At 42.0% G+C, this 19,977-nt stretch overlaps 1 protein-coding gene across 1 annotated transcript in view; it reads right to left on the bottom strand.

Annotated features, from left to right (window-relative positions):
• The window catches only part of stxbp4 (syntaxin binding protein 4), a 44,430-nt gene extending 31,022 nt beyond the window's left edge, over positions 1–13,408 (bottom strand). Inside the window, exons 1-4 of the mRNA XM_029697426.1 lie at positions 13,328–13,408; positions 11,188–11,262; positions 3,058–3,149; positions 2,218–2,398 (exon numbers count right to left, since the gene is read on the bottom strand). Of these exons, the coding sequence (XP_029553286.1) occupies positions 2,218–2,398; positions 3,058–3,149; positions 11,188–11,262; positions 13,328–13,359 (380 nt within the window). The 5' untranslated portion in view covers positions 13,360–13,408. The remainder of the gene's footprint in view (positions 1–2,217; positions 2,399–3,057; positions 3,150–11,187; positions 11,263–13,327) is intronic.
• Between the last annotated feature and the right edge of the window lie 6,569 nt (positions 13,409–19,977).

Here is a 19,977-nt window from a genome sequence, read left to right as displayed (position 1 = left end):
AATGATCATGAGAACAGTGAGGAATCAGCCCAGAACTACACGGGAGGATCTTGTCAATGATCTCAAGGCAGCTGGGACCATAGTCACCAAGAAAACAATTGGTAACACACTATGCCGTGAAGGACTGAAATCCTGCAGCACCCGCAAGGTCCCCCTGCTCAAGAATACATACACATGCCCGTCTGAAGTTTGCCAATGAACATCTGAATGACTCAGAGGACAACTGGTGAAAGTGTTGTGGTCAGATGACACCAAAATTGAGCTCTTTGACATCAACTCAACTCGCCGTGTTTGGAGGAGGAATGCTGCCTATGACCCCAAGAACACCATCTCCACCGTCAAACATGGAGGTGGAAACATTATGCTTTGGGGGTGTTTTTCTGCTAAGGGGACAGGACAACTTCACCGCATCAAAGGGACGATGGACAGGGCCATGTACCGTCAAATCTTGGGTGAGAACCTCCTTCCCTCAGCCAGTGCATTGAAAATGGGTCGTGGATGGGTATTCCAGCATGACAATGACCCAAAACACACGGCCAAGGCAACAAAGGAGTGGCTCAAGAAGAAACACATTAAGGTCCTGGAGTGGCCTAGCCAGTCTCCAGACCTTAATCCCATAGAAAATCTGTGGAGGGAGCTGAAGGTTCGAGTTGCCAAACGTCAGCCTCGAAACCTTAATGACTTGGAGAAGATCTGCAAAGAGGAGTGGGACAAAATCCCTCCTGAGATGTGTGCAAACCTGGTGGCCAACTACAAGAAATGTCTGACCTCTGATTGCCAACAAGGGTTTTGCCACCAAGTACTAAGTCATGTTTTGAAGAGGGGTCAAATACTTATTTCCCTCATTAAAATGCAAATCATTTTATAACATTTTTGACATGTGTTTTTCTGGATTTTTTTGTTGTTATTCTGTCTCTCACTGTTCAAATAAACCTACTATTAAAATTATAGACTGATCATTTCTTTGTAAGTGGGCAAACGTACAAAATCAGCAGGGGATCAAATACTTTTTTCCCCCACTGTACATACCAAATGGCACTATTTCTTACCAGGGCCCATAGGGATCAAGTCAAAAGTAGTGCACCTTTTAAAGAATAGTGTGCCATGAACGCATCCTAGGTTACAGTTCACACAATTACCACAGTAGAGATGGATGTGTTTACTCTTCTTCTACTGTATCTTTATACAGGAACCCCTTGAAAACAAGGTGGTAGACCTCCTATCAATACATATTCAGGTAAAGTCATACAGGTGCGCCCCACCTGAGTTTGGTGCGTGTCAGGATACTTCTAGCCTCCTCATAGGTCACTCCAATTAACGAATCCTTATTAATCGACACCAGCTGATCTCCTGGCTGTAGTCTACCGTCCTGTAATGCAGATAGAGAATATCATTAGTTCATTAGCCTATAGTTTTGACTATAAAAAACATGGTCATTGTCAGTTGAACTAACACATCTTTTTCCTGTCTCACACTTTGTCTTCCCACAAAACCCCATGTAAAAAACCATGAATAACACCTGATTCCCCCTGTATCAGAAGGTAAACATAGTGACAAGTCACCCTCTGGCAGTCTCCTCCAGGTATTATTTCCTGAATCAACACCATTGGTCCCTCAGCTTGGTTAGCTCCGCCTTTGATGATGAGGCCCAGGCCTGTTCCCTTTGAGACACATATCAACTGAATGACGCTGTCGCTGGGGGGGGGAGATGTATAAAATAGGGCAGGGAAAGAGAGAAAGATAGAAAGGGGCAGTCAGGGAGAGAGGAAGTGAGAGTGGACAGTATCTCAGACTAGCGCACAGACTGTGAGCATGATTAAATAAACACACAGGTTTCATTCAGGCTGTCCCTGAACAAATCTCTCTTCCTTTGTATTTGTCTCTTTCTCTATCTCTCTCCTTCTATAAATGTGAGGGTTTCTCTTCTGTTAGAGAGCAACGTGACTGTTCAGCATCATGCACACATTCAATATATTGTTTTGTGTTACACAACTAGATCTTATATAAAAGGATATCAAGGATAAACTGTTACAACCTTTCAATCTATCTTAGTGACACAAGGACATCAGGGATATATAACCTGGCCATATATCTATCTGGTTCTTTGGAAAAAACCTTCTGTCTGGATTTTAAATTATGAGGACAAACAGACAGTGACAACAAGTGCAATATTCCCAGTGCTTCAACTGTCTCGTTCTATTTCTGACTGACACTTACTTGTTGAAGACGTGCTGTGTAGGGGTTGTGTTAGGGTTCGATGTATAGGGGGGCCCAGTGGTATAGAGGGGTCCAGGGGTGTAAGGGGGTCCTGTGACCCCCTCTTTAGGGCTGAGGAGCTGGCTGGTGGGACTGGTAGATCTGGAGGAGGAAGAGGAGGAGGCCGTGTCTGTCTTGCCTCCTGAAGAGAGAGAGAGAGAAAGAGAGGGGGGCAGGGCCAGAAAGAGAATGGAGCAGAGAGAAAGGGGGTTAAGGAGTGAGAAGGATAGTGACAGACAGACACATACAGAAGGGGTTTGTTACTTCCGATCGATGACAGACATTGGTACAGGAGCCATTAATGAATCACACATTGTGAGGTGTAAAAACAGCTCTTTTGATTAGCATAGAGAAACACCTACACACATGTTAGCCACATTGTTGCCCAAAGTTCTCATGCATATCTCAAGGTAGGATTCAGCGCTCTATTATTTTAAATAATGCCGTGTTTAATTTGAGTGTCGTGAAAGGATGTTTGTAGAGGGAGGCGGATTGCGAGAGGAGCTGGGCCAGCACTCAGTTGGAGAAGGTGAAAACAATTGTGAATACGGATGAGAGTAAGGATTGTGAAAAGGAAAATGAATGAGAATTAGAAAGAGTGTGAAAGTAGGAAGATAATGGTTAAGAGACTATAGTGTTACATGGAGATGAGGAGGGGAATGGGGGATAACCAGGTCTTAGGTACAGTGGATGAGTCCCAAATGGCACCCTATTCCCTATATAGTCCACTACCTTTAACCAGGGCCCTTTTCCCAAATAGGAGCCATTTGGGACACAAAGGTCCTAGGTACAGAAACTCACCAGTAGAAAGCTGTGTAGGGGAGACTCTCCCTGAGCTTCCTTTAAAACTGCTTTGAGAGCCATACTTATTCATCAACTCTATGAACTCCCGCCTGGAAGACACACACAAACACATACCCACACTGTCAATTTACCCATAGAAACAGTGCAGTAGATCTCCGTCTCCCCCCCATGGTCAGAGAGACATTGATTCCCAGTGACATCTGACGGGCGCGGACTCATTAAAAGTGACTTCTTTGTCAGTGGTTGAGATTAGGATTATTAGAGCTGTATCAGATCAGGCTGCTAATCCAGTTTAATCTTGCGGTAAAGAGTCTACTGTCTTAAGAGTTCAGGTAAAGAGTCTCTAGGTGCTTGTGTAACCGGTGCAGTACTCTGCGTTGTGTGTGGTTGATTGAGACTATAGACGTGGACTTTGGAGATCAGGTAGTTTTAATCAAGCAGAATTCACTCTCTGCATCCTGCATCTGCATCCAAAAGAAAATGAAGCATTTGTAGAGCACATATGTTCTGCGAATCGTCGCCTCTTTCTCTCACAGCACATCAAAATTATTTTTGAATACAAAAATTAGTACAGCCTCTCCTTATTATGCATCAACACATTTTACATAGATAAAACCACATACCTGCATACAAAATAAAATAAAACATTTGTAGAGCACATATCTTCTGCGAATCGTCGCCTCGTTCTACAACAGATGCACAATACAAGGGACTGGGATCATTCGAGGAGCTAGTCAAATGTAGGGGTGAATATTTTGGGGTGTGGTTTACTCACAACTCTTTTTGTGCAACAGTGAATGAGACTGTCATTCTAGTTTATCTAATCTGTAGGTTCTTCACCTTGGTTTTTTCTGGAAGAGAAGGGTCCACCTCAGGACATAGTGGGCCCGGCAGACAGACAGACAGTCTTCTGTCTCTAATATGTCAGCTTGTATCTGTCTGGCCGTAGGGTGTGACTGTAATGTGCCTGGTAAACAATAAAAAGCACAGAGCCTAGCAGATTGCCAGGTCCCTTTATGTCAGGCCCGGTGTACAAGACTGGGTGAGATGTGACAGGAGTGAGACAGAGGACGGAGACCTTTCCTCAGCAGTTAGAACTAGAGTCACAGAGGGAAGTTTTTAACTGTGACCAACTGAATGACTCATCACAGCATTCTGAGGTAATATTACTGACCTGGCTTTGAGCCAGTGTTGTAGTCCGGTCTCGAGACCACATATTGAGTGTCTCGGTCTTGTCTCGGTGTCGGGATACATTTGTACTCGGTGCTGACTCGATCTCGGATAATAAGGACTCATAATTTCTTCCCGAGACCAGCGGAGTAAAAAACTCATAATTATCAGCTTCCATTCAGTCAGCGCATAAAACTGGTTGTTTCTTGAAGCATTAGCCTTTATATCTATTATAGACGTTTGCGCAGTGGCGAACCTATAGGCCTTCAGGTTGTGACAGATTCTTGATTATAAAAAGAAAGCAACCGTAATATCAGAGCACTCATGTAGGACAATGCTCTTTTTGTAACACACAAAATGGTGTAACGTTAGTGGAAGGTATAAGCAGCTATAAACCATATACCCACTTTTTTTGTGGGTTTTGCGTATACTCACATCTTAATCCTTACTGATGCATATCAAAATAGTGTAGTGGAGGTATACGACTTATCAATGATGTAGTACAAAAGAGAAATCATGCACAAAGTAGCCTGCACAATCGCAAAGGACGTGAAATATATTCACATGCGCGCCGCACACAAAGCCTAGTTTCAACGGAATATCATCATCAGGCAGCAAGTGTGCAGCTCACAGAAGAATGACATCGGTAGCCGGTAGGGTAGGAAATTATATATACCAGTATGCAAACCAGGTATTGAAAAAGTTTAGTGTCATCATGCGTTGCGTGCATCAGGGGCGTAGACATGGATGGGCCACTGGGGAGCCAGGCCCTGCCAGGCCCACCCAACCTGATTGATGTTATTTGTGGTATTGTTGTGGACTTAGAAAAAGATACAAAAAATGTATGGTTTATTTTTTTTTAAATAGTGATTTTGAGAGTGGAAATACAATTTTAAAAACATAGGAAAGCATAGGATTTTTCACACAGGGTGCCTTTCCTTCACTGGGCGGGCCGTTTGGGAAATTTAGGCAAAATTAGAGTATACCCACTTCTCCAGGCACCACTACACCACTGCATAGGGCCGACGGAAAGAAAGCAGTCACACACAGCATGGTGTTAAAGGATAAGCAGTCCATAAACTTGGACATAATCAGCCAATAGGTCCCAATCATAAGAATACAAAAACACGACCATTAAGCATTTCCCAATCGAAATGTACAACTATTAATTCCCACTGCAAAAAGCATGTCAAGTTTAGCACACAAAGTAACTGGTGACCTGAAGTTTAAAGTAGAACTGACAGCGTTTTAACTACTTTGCAGATATGAAACAAACAAACAATCATAATATCAGTAAAAAATATCAAATTTCCAGTTTATGCTATAAAACCAACTTTATAAGAGGTTTTAAAAATAGGTTATATTTTATTTAACATTCCATGAGGTAAACTAAAGCATTGTTGGCAGAATAGATGGATGCAGTTCAAATTAATATAATTGACCAATACATTTCTTGGTAGTCCCAAAAATATTGCTATCAGGTTGTAAATCATAGCTGGCCTGGTACATTGTTTCAGTTTTAATGACTCGATATTCTGGACAAAAATGGACAAATGTAACTAATGCTGGGAATGCTAATACAATCAAACTAGCAAGGGCAATGATCACAAACAAGTCAGTCATAACGTGGCTAATATGCTAGCGTATCTATTTATGTAGCAAGCTAAAAACACGGAGCCTAACGGTAGCTAGATCGCTAGCTAGCTAGCTGCTAGGGGGATGTCATGTCATGCCATTGGAGGAGTGGGTGAGTGACTGACTTTTCCCCCTCATATCATTTTTCGGTGGCTATACACAGCTAGAGATGCAGGTATCATTTGGTTAGATAGCAAGAACTTGATCGACTGTTATCCAGTTAGCGTATCTCTTGCGTTCACAAATTCACGCTGGTTATTTACAGTCAGTAAGCACAGGCAAAAAAAGTAATAGTTACTCAAGAACGCTCTAGATAACATGTAAACAGCCTAACCAGCTCTGCTACGGCAAGTAAAATGGCCAGAATGAGGTGTTCTCTCATTTGTGTCTGAAAGTAGCTAACTAGCAAGCTAGCCAACTTTAGCCAGTTAGCTTGGGTGCTTGGTTGGGACAAGCATGCATTGGCAGGCAAGCTGCAGAAGGATGAGGAGGCTACAATTCCCCATCATTTATCAGTGCAAATTTGACGGCCAACTAGCTGAAAAAATTTAAGAGGCTTTATCTAATGGTCCTTCTTGAGATATTAGCTCACCTTGCTCTGGCTAGCATTAGTTGTTGATCTTGTTGATGTGCATAACTGAGGGAGAGAGAGCATACCTTTTCATGGTTGTTTGATCAGTACTGTAGGACTGTAAAGTTTCCAAATGTAAGAGGACTCCCGTGGTGTTTACATATTTGCAGCAATCCATTCAGGTATATTTTGTGGCTTTTGGCGAATGCGTTCTAATGATCTAAAGTTGCACTGTTGCAACTGCCTGTAAACACACAATAAGGTTCAAAGTGAATGATGGCAGGCCCGTGTGGCAAATGTCTTGCTTTTATAAAGGCCTACTGTAGCTCTGATTGGCTATAGCACACCGGTCTGTGTAGACACCGTTCCTGGACAAGGCAGATGTTTTTATTCGGTTTTATTTACTGCAGTGTCTATTAATTGTCCAAACGCATGTCCGCTTTCCCACTCTATATTGATATAGAATATTCACACATGCCTACGTATACGTAATTCTCAAACATTCGTGACCATATTTAAGTGGTCGCCTGTCAGAAAATGTAAAAAAAAAAAATGGTAATATTCTTCCTGGGGATGTATATGAACAGATTTTAATAAGATTTGATGTTGCTAAAATGCTGTCAGTTCCACTTTAAATGCAACAATGTTTCACACACAAGTTATTTTCAAAGAGATGGCTAACAACGTCAAGCGTGCTGCAATAAAAAACACAGTTCCACTCACCAGATGATGTTCATTTGAAACATAACTTCTTGTTTAAAGTTATTCTTTAAAAAGGAGAAGCTAACAAATTAGCAACATCCTTTTTGATAACACCTGCGCTAGCTAGACCGTGGGAATGCTATTGTGCAGTGACCTGTTTGCCTTCAAGAAGGCATAAGATTCCATGTGTTTTTGTAAAAATGGTCCGACCCATTAAGTCAAAATGTGGTTGGTTGATTCCACTGTCACTCCTAAATGTTGCCCTAATACAGTTGAATGGCAGGTGCCTTTATCTAGCTTCTGATGGCCGAGCTAGATTAGCTAGCTAGCTTTATCTCCCCAGAGACCAGCAAAGAAATTACTGAATGGATCTTTTTTTCTCTTCAGTGTTAACACTTTCGAACAAAAACTGAAGAGATTAAATCAGAACATCATTGAGAATAATAATATAATTATCATTTTTATTATTCTAATCATTATTTTATAACTCCTTAGCCCTTCTCTGCAGGTGTAGAAGGCCCATTGTTCCCCACTGTGTTTGGGTTAGTAATAATTTGTAGAGTGGCTCTATTTTCCCTCAGCATGCATGTTTTCACTATTCTGAATGTGTAAAGAATCCATGTTCTGAAATATGAACCCAGAAATACTGGACATTTTGAACTCTTATTATGGTGGTGATTTGACAAAATGACAATCATGGTATAGAATTTTAATTTGCATTTTTCTGGTCTCGGACTTGACTCGGTCTCAGACCCCTTGTCCCCCTCCCGGTCTTGGTCTTGACTCAGACTCAATTTGCTCCGGTCTTGGTCTTCAATCGGTCTCACTTTAGGTGGTCTCGAACACAACACTGCTTTGAGCTCTCTGTTTCAGAGCAGGTCTGCTTTCAGATCAAGTCTTGATTGATGAACTTTAGTTGTTTCTATAGATCACTTTGGCTGTCTCTCATTGGCATAGGTTGGTAACTGCATCATTCTAATATAACTATGAAGTATTCTGAAAAGAGTGCCAAATACAATAGAAGCAAACAGAAGCAAACACCCTTGCAGCTGTGAATGAACGTGCTTCATCTGTCCTGTCATATGCCGTTTTCTGAATCTGCGCATTTGACATATGTATGCACATATGACTGTAAGTCACTTTGGATAAAAGCGTCTTGTTAATAGCATGTAGTATTATATTATTTATACATCAAGGCCTCAAACACTGTTACGCAACACTCTACCTTTCTTCCCTAAACTCTCTGTTTCTGGCATCCTATTCCCTATATAGTGAACTATTTTTGACCAGGGCTCTGGTTAGGAATATAATATTCCTAACGGTATATTATATATATATATATATATTATATTATACATGATAATACAATATTAGAATAGGGCACCATTTGGGATGCCTTGTCTGTTTATGAGCGAACACTACCAAAGCCCCTTAACGTTCTTACTGTCTTAACCCTATTTTTAGATTGATCAAAAACAAATCAAGGGGTTTATCACCACTCAGCTCCTAACAAGATTAACCCTCGTTCAGTAGTGACAACAATGATGAAGTACTCTGATGTAGTGCACCCTACCATACATAGACTACACACAACCTCACATAGGCTAAGCACTTCACTGCAATGGAAAACTGTCATTTATACAGTAATTTTAGGTATTATCAACCATAAAACATTCTAAAATATTTAACAACAGCATACTGTAAATTATGGTGCATTGTGAGAATATTGCTGTATTTCGAAAGACACTGTAATTCCACCCCACAGAACACAGTATTGTACCATATTTTTAGAGCGCCAAAAACCTTTTGACCACTAGTTGGTGCATGGTATTGTTGTTTCTGGCTCCTTAACATATTTTGAGGTGTGCCTTGTAAGAGGCAATATTTGTTGCACCTGTGAGTGAGAATGCTGTACCAATTTTACTCCTATGTGGTTACTTTTTTAAAAAGTATAATACTGTCAATGTGATGGTATTGTACTGTATGTCATTACACAGTACATGCTGAAGTTACCGTATTTATATTACACATTGTTGTGCTATACAGGGCTCATCTGGAAAAGAAACCTTGGTCTCAGCATTGACTCCCTGTCAAAAAAGTAAACTTTTTTTTTTAAAGTCAGTAGGTGTACAGTCAAGTAGGTGTACATGTGAAATACAGCCGCCAAGCTGCCTGTAAGTTACTGTAAAAATAGTAGGGCCTAAACTCCACACTTGAGGTCTCTCAGGTTCATCTCAGAGCAAAAAGGTCCAGTGATTATCATAGTGTAACTCCTTCACACAGTGACACAGCACAAATCAGACGTGTTGCATTTTTCTTTACTGTGCTTTGAGGTCAGGATTGGAACTTATAAGAAGAGTTTGAAATGATTGGTTAAATGCTCCAAAGTATAAATACCTTCAACCAAGACCAAGAACGGCAAAACTTATATAAACTGCTCAAAAAAATAAAGGGAACACTTAAACAACACAATGTAACTCCAAGTCAATCACACTTCTGTGAAATCAAACTGTCCACTTAGGAAGCAACACTGATTGACGATACATTTCACATGCTGTTGTGCAAATGGAATAGACAACAGGTGGAAACTATAGGCAATTAGCAAGACACCCCCAATAAAGGAGTGGTTCTGCAGGTGGTGACCACAGACCACTTCTCAGTTCCTATGCTTCCTAGCTGATGTTTCGGTCACTTTTGAATGCTGGCGGTGCTTTCACTCTAGTGGTAGCATGAGACGGAGTCTACAACCCACACAAGTGGCTCAGGTAGTGCAGCTCATCCAGGATGGCACATCAATGCGAGCTGTGGCAAGAAGGTTTGCTGTGTTTGTCAGCGTAGTGTCCAGAGCATGGAGGCGCTACCAGGAGACAGGCTAGTACATCAGGAGACGTGGAGGAGGCCGTAGGAGGGCAACAACCCAGCAGCAGGACCGCTACCTCCGCCTTTGTACAAGGAGGAGCAGGAGGAGCACTGCCAGAGCCCTGCAAAATGACCTCCAGCAGGCCACAAATGTGCATGTGTCTGCTCAAACGGTCAGAAACAGACTCCATGAGGGTGGTATGAGGGCCCGACGTCCACAGGTGGGGGTTGTGCTTACAGCCCAACACCGTGCAGGACGTTTGGCATTTGCCAGAGAACACCAACATTGGCAAATTCGCCACTGGCGCCCTGTGCTCTTCACAGATGAAAGCAGGTTCACACTGAGCACATGTGACAGACGTGACAGAGTCTGGAGACGCCGTGGAGAACGTTCTGCTGCCTGCAACATTCTCCAGCATGACTGGTTTGGCGGTGGGTCAGTCATGGTGTGGGGTGGCATTTCTTTGGGGGGCCCTCCATGTGCTCGCCAGAGGTAGCCTGACTGCCATTAGGTACCGAGATAAGATCCTCAGACCCCTTGTGAGACCATATGCTGGTGCGGTTGGCCCTGGGTTCCTCCTAATGCAAGACAATGCTAGACCTCAAGTGGCTGGAGTGTGTCAGCAGTTCCTGCAAGAGGAAGGCATTGATGCTATGGACTGGCCCGCCCGTTCCCCAGACCTGAATCCAATTGAGCACATCTGGGACATCATGTCTCGCTCCATCCACCAACGCCACGTTGCACCACAGACTGTCCAGGAGTTGGCGGATGCTTTAGTCCAGGTCTGGGAGGAGATCCCTCAGGAGACCATCCGCCACCTCATCAGGAGCATGCCCAGGCGTTGTAGGGAGGTCATACAGGCACGTGGAGGCCACACACACTACTGAGCCTCATTTTGACTTGTTTTAAGGGCATTACATCAAAGTTGGATCAGCCTGTAGTGTGGTTTTCCACTTTAATTTTGAGTGTGACTCCAAATCTAGACCTCCAATGGTTGATAAATTGGATTTCCATTGATTATTTTTGTGTGATTTTGTTGTCAGCACATTCAACTATGTAAAGAAAAAGTATTTAATAAGATGATTTCATTCATTCAGATCTAGGATGTGTTATTTTAGTGTTCCCTTTATTTTTTTGAGCAGTGTATATTAGATAATTAAATGTATTAAATAAAGTCAGCCTTGGTTACCTGCTTTCATCGTCCCTGGCAACTATCAGAGACATGTGATTGGAGGCTGACGCTGACCGAAGGATATCAACCGCCCTATAGAACCACAGGAGAGAGTAGAGTAGTTTTAACACTACTCCCAGGTTCAGGAAATTATGCGTCTCAAATGGCACCCTATTCCCTTTATAGTGCGCTGCTTTTGACCAGGGCCCATGGGTAATAGGGTGCCATTTGGAACACACAGGTTGGTGCTCCAACCGGACATAACACTTTCGGACATACAGTGCATTTGGAAAGTATTCAGACCCTTGATATTTTCCACATTTTGTCCTCATCAATCTACATGCAATACCCCATAATGACAAAGCAAAAACAGTTTTAGACATTTTTGCAAATGTATTAACATTTTTTTTTAAACAGAAATACTTTATTTCCATAATTATTCAGACCCTTTGCAATGAGACTCGAAATTGAGCTCAAGTGCATCCTGTTTCCATTGATCATCCTTGAGATGTTTCTACAACTTGATTGGAGTCCACCTGTGTTAAATTAAATTGATTGGACATGATTTGGAAAGGCACACACCTGTCTATATAAGGTCCCACAGTTGACAGTTCATGTCAGAGCAAAAACCAAGCCATGAGGTCGAAGGAATTGTCCGTAGAGCTCCAAGACAGGATTGTGTCAAGGCACCGATCTGAGGAAGGGTACCAAAAAATGTCTGCAGTAGTGAAGGCCCTCAGGAACACAGTGACCTCCATGATTCTTAAATGGAAGAAGTTTGGAAGCAGCAGACTTCCTAGAGCTGGCCGCTCGGCCAAACTGAGAAATCGGGGAGAAGGGCCTTGGTCAGGGAGGTGACCAAGAACCCAATGGTCACTCTGACAGAACTCCAGAGTTCCTCTTTGGAGATGGGAGAATCTTCCAGAAGGACAACCATCTCTGCAGCACTCCACCAATTAGGCCTTTATGATAAGAGAGGCCAGACGGAAGCCAATCCTCAGTAAAAGGCACATGACAGCCCGCTTGGAGTTTGCCAAAAGGCACCTAAAGGACTCAGATGATGAGAAACAAGATTCTCTGGTCTGATGAAATCAAGATTTAACTCTTAGGCCTGAATGCCAAGTGTCACGTCTGGAGGAAACCTGGCACCATCTCTACGGTGAAGCATGTTGGTGGCAGCATCATGCTGTAGGGATGTTTTTCAGTGGCAGGGACTGGGAGACTAGTCAGGATCGAGGGAAAGATGAACAGAGCAAAGTTCAGAGAGATCCTTGATGACCTCAGACTGGGGCAAAGGTTCACCTTCCAACAGGACAACGACCCTAAGCACACAGCTAAGACAACACAGGAGTGGCTTCGGGACAAGTCTCTGAATGTCTGAATGTCCTTGAGTGCCCAGCCAGAGCCCAGACTTGAACAGAATCAAACATCTCTGGAAAGACCTGTAAATAGCTGTGCAGCTACACTCCCCATCCAACCTGACAGAACTTGAGAGGATCTGTAGAGAAGAATGGGAGAAACTCCCCAAATACAGGTGTGCCAAGCATGTAATGTCATACCCAGGAAGACTCGAGGCTGTAATCACTGCCAAAGATGTTTCAACAAAGTAAAGGTTCTGTATACTTATGTAAAAACATTTTTTTTCGACATTTGCAAAAATCTTGAAAAAGCTGTTTTTGCTTTGTCATTATAGGGTATTGTGTGTAGATTGATGAGGGGAGTAAAAACGATTTAAACAATTTTAGAATAAGGCTGTAACGTAACAAAATGTGGAAAAAGTCAAGGGGTCTGAATACTTTCCCAATGCACTGTTAATACAGTAGACATACACATCATAGCCCTCTATGTACAAAATCCAGTTGTTTTTTTATGCAACGTCTGGCATTCAAGTAGATTATTTCCGCGCTTCTACGTCTGCATTGCTTGCTGTTTGTGGTTTTAGGCTGGGTTTCTGTATAGCACTTTGTGACATCTGCTGATGTAAAAAGGGCTTCATATATACATTTGATTTGATTGAAAACATGTTTGAAAGACAAAAGTCAATGAAACATGCTTTAGAGACTAATAAATTAAAGATCGGTAAGAATAAACAAGAAATCTAGTATAGCGTCATTCACACCTTAGGTTCAGAGTCTACCACTGTGCACTACTGACCTACCTCTCGTTGGTTACTCGTCCTCCTAAACTCATATTATTGACTTCCAAAACGAGGTCGCCCGTTCTAAGCCGCCCTGGAACAGAGAGAGATAGATCATTTTGCCATCATCAGCAACAGAGGTTGTTTATCAACTAGGGCTGTCAAAGGACCCCAAAAATTATATTGAGTTAATCGCATGTTTTTCTTTGCAATTAACTCGATTAATCGCATCACATTCTGTTTTCCTGATGGGCCGCCCCCCCAGGTGGTAAGGGTAGGCAACAACACATCTGCCACGCTGATCCTCAACACTGGGACCCCTCAAGGGTAGGTGCATAGTCCCTTCCTGTATTCCCTGTTCACTCACGACTGCGTGGCCAAGCACGACTCCAACACCATCATTAAGTTTGCTGACGACACAACAGTGGTAGGCCTGATCACCAACAACGATGAGACCGCCTATAGGGAGGGGGGGTCAGAGACCTTGCAGTGTGGTGCCAGGACAACAACCTCTCCCTCAATGTGATCAAGACAAAGGAGCTGATTGTGGACTATAGGAAAAGGAGGGCCGAACATGTCCCCATTAACATCGACAGGGCTGAAGTGGAGCGGGTCAAGAGTTTCAAGTTCCTTGGTGTCCACATCACCAACAAATTATCACCAAGACAGTTGTGAAGAGGGCACAACAACACCTTTCCCCCTCAAGAGACTGAAAAGATTTGGCATGGGTCCCCAGATCTTCAAAAAGTTCTACAGCTGCACCATCGAGAGCATCCTGACCAGTTGCATCACTGCTTGGTATGGCAACTGCTCTGCATCTGGCCGTAAGGCGCTAAAGAGGGAAGTGCGTACGGCCCAGTACGTCACCGGGTTCAAGCCTCCTGACATCCAGGACCTATATACTAGGCGGTGTCAGAGGAAGGCCCAAAAAATTGTCAAAGACTCCAGTCACCTAAGTCATAGACTGTTCTCTCTGCTACCGCACGACAAGCGGTACCGTAGCGGCAAGTCTTGGAGCAAAAGGCTCCTCAACAGCTTCTACCCCCAAGCCATAAGACTGCTAAACAATTAATCAAATGGTCATACAGACTATTTACATTGACCCCGTCTCCTTTGTTTTTACAATGCTGCTACTCGCTGTTTATTATCTATGCATAGTCACTTTACAAATTACCCTCGACTAACCTGTACCCCCTGTATATAGCCCGTTATGTAAATATCTTATCTTACTTTTTGATGTAATCCAATTTTTTACTTTAGTTTATTAGTAAATATTTTATTAACTCTATTTCTTGAACTGCATTGTTGGTTAAGGGCTTGTAAGTAAGCATTTCACGGTAAGGTCTACTACACCTGCTGTATTCGGCGCATGTGACAAATAACATTTGATTTGACATTGGGTTGTAGGAATAATATATATTTTTATTATAGGGGAAGAAAACACAAAATAAACTCTATTCTAAGACAATAACAACAGCTCAGCCAGGTCTGAGTTCATGTAAAAATATAATACAGCTATTAAATATAGCCTAAGCTAGGTTACTTATCCATGTTCTTCAACATGAACTAGTCACAAGCTGCTACTACTAGAATTGGGATAATTTTCTTAAAGTAATTGTCCAGGGAAAATCACACTTTTAAAACTCATACCCAAATAATGCTGTTGACCCATCCTATACGCGTTTTTGTGGCCAAAGCATACATTGGAGAAAAAACTCCACCTCAAACTTGTATCTCAAACAGACTGCTTCATGATGTCATCTTCCTGAGGAGGATGAGCTGGCCAATCAGTGTTCTACTTGCGTTAATATTTTTTATGACCGGTATACACCCACATCATTCTGTTGTTGGGATACGCGCGCACCATTCCAACACAGAAAAGCAGATTTTTAACATACTTAATAAATACAAAGTTGGAGGGAAAACTATATCACTCTTATTTTTTATTTCCTATAGTATTTCATAGAAATGTGGAAACACTGGAAATTTACTTTTAAATCTTTTGACCTGAGAACTACAACACAAGCAGTAGCTAAATGGAATGGATGTCCTGTTCTGATTAAAATAATTGTGGGAAATTAGAGTTAAATCAAGAAGCATTCAGCCATGGCATTGTAAACATTCTCGTTTGGTTAGCTAGCTAGCTAATGTTAGCATAACTAGTTAGCTACTTCTGTGCAAATTACGTTTTTGCTGTAATTCAAAAAAATGCCTGGCAATGTGTTGATGATTGAACTTTCTGTAAGTTTTCTTTTGAAATTGTTGCTCAAAAGCTGCACGCATAGTGGATGTGCATATTGAATGCACCACAAAAGAGAGATAGACAGTTTGACAGTTCTCCAGGAGCTGTTAGCTGCCAAGACTAAGAGCACACAGCACAGCCAAGGGGGCCAGTGTTCTGGTCTAGAAGCACGGTTTAGACTGCTCCTACAGGTTTGCTTCGGTACTGCAATTTAACTGACACCCGGCCCAGAAAGACAATTTCCATCGACGGCTACATATTGAAGTCAGATTGGAAAATTCCTAATAAGACACTTTAGACATCACTTTTGTGCACAAAACATCCATTGAATTATTCAAATAATTGTCGCTGAGGTCGATATTTTTTTCCATGAGGAAATGAAGATGCCATTAACAGCTTCAAAAAAAATTACAGCATTAAAAATGTCAAAAGTTAACTGTAATTAATGCTTTAACTTTGACAGCCCTATTATCAACATAGTAGTAAATTATACAAAACAAAAAACAACAACAACCAGACATTAATGTACCATCCTGAGCAGCCAGACCTCCCGGTAACACCCGCTTGATGAAGATCCCAAACTCTTCCCGAGTTTGATCTCTGTAGCCACCTATGATTTTCAACCCTGGATGAGAAACAAGAGACAGAAGTAAGGGTAACACTTTATACTACAGGTCAGAAGTTCTAGAACACCTACTCATTCAATAGTTTTTCTTTATTTTTACTATTTTTTACTACATTGTAAACTATGAAATAACACATATGGAATCATGTAGTAACCAAAAAGTGTTAAAATTCTACAAATAGGCACCCTTTCCCTTGATGACAGCTTTGCACACTCTTGGAATTCTCTCAACCAGCTTCATGAGTTAGTCACCTGGAATGCATTTTAATTAACAGGTGTGCCTTCTTAAGTTAATTTGTGGAATTTCTTTCCTTCTTAATGCGTTTGAGCCAATCAGTTGTGTTGTGACAAGATAGGGGGTACACAGAAGATAGCCCTCTTTGGTAAAAGGCCAAGTCCATATTATGGCAAGAACAACTCAAATAAGCAAAGAGAAACGACAGTCCATCATTACTTTAAGACATGAAGGTCAGTCAATAAGAAACATTTTAAGAACTTTGAAAGTTTCTTCAAGTGCAGTCGCAAAAACCATCAAGCGCTATGATGAAACTGGCTGTCATGAGGACTGCCACAGGAATGGAAGACCCAGAGTTACCTCTGCTGCAGAGGATACGTTCATTAGAGTTACCAGCCTCCGAAATTGCAGCCCAAATAAATGCTTCACAGAGTTCAAGTAACAGACACATCTCAACATCAACTGTTCAGAAGAGATTGTGTGAATCAGGCCTTCATGGAACCGCTGCAAAGAAACCACTACTAAAGGACACCAATAAGAAGAAGAGACTTGCTTGGGCCAAGAAACACAAGCAATGGACATTAGACCGGTGGAAATTTGTCCTTTGGTCTGGAGTCTAAATTGGAGATTTTTGGTTCCAACCGCCGTGTCTTTGTGAGACGCGATGTGGGTGAACGGATGATCTCCGCATGTGTATTTCCCACCATAAGCATGAAGGAGGAGGTGTTATGGTGTGTGGGTGCTTTTCTGCTGACACCGTCTGTGATTTATTTAGAATTCAAGGCCCACATTAAACAGCATGGCTACCACAGCATTCTGCAGCGACACGCCATCCCATCTGGTTTGGGCTTAGTGGGACTATCTTTGTTTTTCAACAGGACAATGACTCAACACACCTTCAGGCTGTGTAAGGGCTATTTTACCAAGAAGGAGAATGATGGAGTGCTGCATCAGATGACCTGGCCTCCACAATCCCCCGACCTCAACCAAATTGAGATGGTTTGGGATGAGTCGGACCGCAGAGTGAAGGAAAAGCAGCCAACAAGTGCTCAGCATATGTGGGAACTCCAAGACTGTTGGAAAATCATTCCAGGTGAAGCTGGTTGAGAGAATGCCAAGCGTGTGCAAAGCTGTCATCAAGTTAAAGGGTGGCTATTTGAAGAATCTCAAATCTCAAATATATTTTTTATTCGTTTAACACTTTTTTGGTTACTACATGATTCCGTATGTGTTATTTCATAGTGTTGATGTGTTCCCTATTATTCTACAATGTAGAAAATAGTAAAAATAAAGAAAAACCCTTGAATGAGTAGGTGTTCTAAAACTTTTGACTGGTAGTGTATATGAACCACCAGTAGATAGAAGACCCCATAGATTTTATCTAACTAGCAGATAGTACATTTAGGACAATTTCGAGGTTCAATATCGGAGCTACCAATATTTAGAATGTTGCTGTGTGTTAGCTAGTTTTTGCGGGGGGAAATGTTGCCCTTATACTTGCTATAATAAACACTCATTGCTAGGGCCAAGAGTTTGTCCTTCACAACCTGACCAGGGAAACCTCTGGGCCCCAGTTATAGCCTGATAAAACATATACATGTATACACTCACTGTAGCTACATGTATTCATAATGCACATCACAGAAGAGGTGAAGTTCTATACTGACCCAGTCCTTTCTTGCAGTCACAGAACTCCAGTCTCTCGATGGCCCGGTTGATGCCGTGAGGTCCCATGATAGTCCTGGAACACACAAACACCTCCTCTGTCACGTCATCCCAACGTTTACCACTTGAAAAATAAATATTAAGCCCTTTCCCGTCGACGGAGAAAGAAGAATACTTCTGACAGATAGAAGGAGAGAATGGAAGAGTTAAGGGAAAAGGGAAAGCAAGAGAGAAAGAGAAGCGACCTCTCACAGTCACAGGGTTTGTTGAATGAGCTTTCGTCTTCGGTCTCCAGATGTAATTGAATCATTGTCCAAAGAATTTCGTTAGAATAGGTTCCGAGAGCAACACCAATTAGTTCCATAACCAGCTGTGGATTGGCTTTAGAGACAAGCTGAGATGAGATGTGTCCGGTGCTGCCGCAAGAGTGTGCAGAGAGAGTGTGTGTAGGAAGTGTGTGGTCTGCGGAGCCACCAAAGTGTCTGGCGAGTGTATGAGGCGAGTGTGTGCGGGCGTCCAGAGTGGTTGCAAGTGTGTGTGGTGAGTTTAAGGTGAGAGTGTGTGAGGTGGGTGTGTGTGTCGGTGCATTGGGAGTGTACGTGGGGTCAGAAGCAGCAGCCAGACACAGACTGACAAGGTTTTAGCATCAGGGGAAAACAAAAACACACTGTCTCATCTCTTCACAGGGAATTTGACTGGCAGAATCACATCAGCTCAGGCTGTCCAGACCAATCTCCCTCTGAGCCATTCTCGGCATTAAAATGCACCATATGACAGTAATAACCAAGGACTTAGCCCAATCTGAAAAGAAGATTTGTTGTTGAGAATAATGCCATTATGCAGGTAAATTGTACAAGGTCAGAAGTTTTTCCAGGACAGCTCATGTGATCAGGGAAAAGTTTTCCTCGCCCTAATGATTTCATATAGTAAGGTACAGGAGCTTTTTTATGAATCCGTCAACAGGAAAAATTCCTGGCCTTATACTGTAAACAGTATGAGTACTTCAGTGGATATCTCCACCAGGGAAAGACAACATGTGCCTGTGTATCTATGTGTAAGTTTCATTGCAAGTTGTGCCACCAATAGGAGTAAATAGGTTACAGCAGCAAAGAGCTTCTAGATTTTTTAAATTATGAAAAAGTAATTACAGTCTAAACAGGTGCATTAGGTATTGGAAAACGCTGCTGCCAATCTGCAGACCTGGGAGGACAGGGACAGGGCAGGCGAGGTAATCCTCTGGACAGACACACACAGGAAGAAGCAGAGGACAAAGGCTTTGGGCTCAAACCAGGGCAATAGATGACTACAGTCAATACAATTGTTTCAAACGTAGTGTACACACAGACGTTGACATCAGGTGCATTTTAGGTGCTAAATGAAGGGTGAAAGGATGTGTTTTCCGGACATCAAAAATATATATTTTCCGGACGTTGAAAATAATGATTTTCCGGACTTTGAAATCAGGTGCATTTTAGGTGCTTAATGAAAAGTGAAAATACATACTTTACAGGTGTCAAAAATACGTATTTTCTGGATGTTGAAAATACATCACTTACAGATGTTGAAAATACGTATTTTTCGGTCATTGATTCTATGGCCAAATTTCAACTGCACATACAGACCATTTGGAAAGTATTCAGAGCCCTTGACTTTTTACACATTTTGTTAAGTTATAGCGTTATTCAAAAATGGATTAAATAAAAAAAAATGTCTCATCAATCTACACACAATAGCCCATAATGACAAAGGATAAACAGGTTTTTAGAAAAAAAAATTAAACAGGAAAACATTATTTACGTAAATATTCAAACTGTTTGCTATGAGACTCAGGTGCATCCTGTTTCCATTGATCATCCTTGAGCTGTTTCTACAACTTTATTGAAGTCCACCTGTGGTAAATTCAA

The sequence above is a fragment of the Salmo trutta genome, chromosome 18 (assembly GCF_901001165.1).
Source record: "Salmo trutta chromosome 18, fSalTru1.1, whole genome shotgun sequence".
NCBI lineage: Eukaryota > Metazoa > Chordata > Actinopteri > Salmoniformes > Salmonidae > Salmo > Salmo trutta.
The sequence above is the reverse complement of the archived record's forward strand: the minus strand, read 5'-3'. Positions and strand labels throughout refer to the sequence as shown.